Genomic DNA, 2,508 nt, shown 5'->3' on the forward strand with positions numbered 1-2,508 from the left:
TGTCTCTGCATACCCGTCGCAAGACCCACTGGTTGATTATTTATAACACCCTCTCAGGCATCCCTCCCCCTTATCTGAGATATCTATTGTAGCCCTCATCCTCCACATACAACACCTGTTCTGCCAGTCACATTTCTTTGTTCAAGGTCCCCAAAGCACACATCCCTGGGTCTCTCCTCTTTTTAGTTTGCTGCAGCTATTGACTGGAACCAGCTGCAACAAACACTCAAACTGGACAGTTTTATCTCAATCTCTTCGCTCAAAGACTCAATCATGGACACTCTTACTGACAGTGACTGCTTTGCGTGATGCCCTGTTATCTCTACCTTCTTGTCCTTTGTGCTGTTGCCTGTGCCCAATAATGTTTGTACCCTGTTTAGTGCTGCTACCATGTTGTGCTGTTGCCATGTGTTGCTACCATGTTGTCATGTGTTGCTACCATGCTGTGCTGTCATGTGTTGCTGCCATGCTATGTTGTTGTCTTTAGGTCTCTCTTTATGCCGTGTTGTGTTCTCTCTTGTCGTGATGTGTGTTTTGTCCTATATTTTTATTTTCAATCCCAGCCCCCATCCCCGCAGGAGGCCTTTTGGTAGGCCGTCGTTGTAAATAGGAATTTGTTCTTAAATGACTTACCTAGTTAAATAAAGGTTCAATACATACAAATAAAACAGCATTATCTTATGTATCCAGTTCACAGAACAGTACTCATATCAATGATACACTATATGTATAAAATAAACAGAAAAAATATATAAATATTCATTTCAATTTATTCAAATAAATGATTAATTTAAAATAATCAAACCAACATTTAATTCACAGTACAAGCACTTGATTAGTCTCTTTGAACAATAAATCATCACATTAACATACACAACTTTCCCCTTGGTTAGTAACAACAAAAATTGTTTTGTGAGATAAGGGAAGGCATTAATGCATGGTGTGTAAATGCTACAGGCGAAAGAGACTACTGTATATTAGGACTGCATGTGCGAGCAGTCAGTGTCAACAGAAGTATGACGATTAAAGGGTAACTTAAGAAGAGAGGTGATTTAAAACAAGCATGAAACACATTCTGTGTTTCTGAATCTATATGGTAAAGAAAATCAATTTAACATACAATTAATTCAGCCCTTCATGTTAACACAGAAACTACAAACTGAGGATGTCCATCAAAATACATTTGATGAGTGGTCTACAACAAAATCAGTTCCCCATAAGCTTCAGTTAGATGTTTAAAACCCTACGACTCCAAATATCAATAATAAACTGTGGTTAATTTACATTACAATCAGTCCTTGAGGAATCCTACATCTCATGTTGAAAGTGGCACTCTTTTGTAAGTGAACAGCTTAGTGTCAGTGTTTATCGTGTTTGGCACAGGAGAAGTTGGGTTAGTCAGGTCAGTTGGGAGTCATGGAAACTGTCCATCATCCAGTATGTGTGTCAGTGAACTCGAGGTCCTTTGACTTTCTTCTATCCCAGAAGCACTCTCTGCAGCTTGTCGGCCGACACGCATCTCTCGTCCTCCGACTCAGCGTCGCTCTGCGGGTTGGAGCTGCAGGGAGAGGTGCATTCTGGGGAGCACAGGTAGTGCATGAAGGGTAGCCGGTACTTCCCGCAGAAGTCCACAAACTTGATGTGCCTCACACACGAGTCAAAGTACACACCTGAGAGGAAGAAGGCAAGTAGCACAACAATATGAGAGCAATAGAAATATCGCAAGGTGTGATTTTATTATAAAGAATATGTTTTGTTTGAATTTTTGTCAAATTATTGAGGAATCCTAGCCTTCTCTTCCTTCCTGGACGAGCCTCCTCTGATCCACTCACAAATACTAGTTCAAATACATAAGTATGTAACTTAAACCTGTCCCCTCTCCTCCACTTACCGGTACATTTAGGGTTGGGACACTTGCTGGCCAAGTCCAGGTACTGTACCAGGTTTCCAGGCAGGTCATTGGGGTGGTAGTGAAGGTTGCGGGACTTGATGGTCCGTCCGGCCAGCTCCAAGAGGGAGGGGGGGTCGTAAGTCATGTCCTTGATGAAGCGGACCACCAGGGGGTTGCCGCGGAGACTGAGCTCCTGCAGGTGCACCAGGCTGAGGATCTCCCGCGGTAGGTAAGTAAGTAGGTTGTTATGGAGACTGAGGCAGCGCAGAGAGTAGAGTCTACAAACAGACATATTCAGACATGACCGTGAATCATGGCTTTAGCTCAGCAGGCTAACACAGTCTTATGACAAACAGGAGACCTAAGTAAAAAAAAAAAACTGTCGGTCACATGAGCAAATTATGTAAAGTCAGTGTTTCTCCTATGGGATGGCCCTCACCTTGTGAGTTGGGGGGGTACACTCTGTATCCGGTTATCACAGAGGACCAAGTATCTGAGACCGCGAAGGTTGGCCAGCTCTGGGGGGATGGAGATGATGAGGTTCCCACCCAAATAAAGCATCTCCAGACTGCATCAGATCAGAGAAAAGTGTTTTTCTTCACACTTGGAATGACAGG

General features: G+C 43.1%; 1 protein-coding gene across 1 annotated transcript; it reads right to left on the reverse strand.

The window, feature by feature from the left end:
* Window positions 1–793: 793 nt before the first annotated feature.
* Window positions 794–2,508, reverse strand: LOC135543589 (leucine-rich repeat-containing protein 58-like). The gene is made up of 3 exons (XM_064970971.1): window positions 2,331–2,508; window positions 1,892–2,169; window positions 794–1,670 (listed from the first exon to the last, which is right to left on the reverse strand). The coding sequence occupies exons 1-3, from the start codon at window positions 2,450–2,452 to the stop codon at window positions 1,477–1,479; spliced, it is 594 nt and encodes a 197-aa protein (XP_064827043.1). The 5' UTR covers window positions 2,453–2,508; the 3' UTR covers window positions 794–1,476.

The sequence above is a fragment of the Oncorhynchus masou genome, chromosome 7, assembly GCF_036934945.1.
Source record: "Oncorhynchus masou masou isolate Uvic2021 chromosome 7, UVic_Omas_1.1, whole genome shotgun sequence".
NCBI classification, from domain to species: Eukaryota; Metazoa; Chordata; class Actinopteri; order Salmoniformes; family Salmonidae; genus Oncorhynchus; species Oncorhynchus masou.

Excerpts from the sequence above, each read along its gene's own strand:
- LOC135543589 (XM_064970971.1), bottom strand. The coding sequence starts at position 2,452 with ATGCTTTATTTGGGTGGGAACCTCATCATCTCCATCCCCCCAGAGCTG. Across the intron at positions 2,170-2,330 it reads GTACCCCCCCAACTCACAAG|ACTCTACTCTCTGCGCTGCC; the intron begins GTGAGGGCCATC and ends GTCTGTTTGTAG. Across the intron at positions 1,671-1,891 it reads TCCCAACCCTAAATGTACCG|GTGTGTACTTTGACTCGTGT; the intron begins GTAAGTGGAGGA and ends TCTTCCTCTCAG.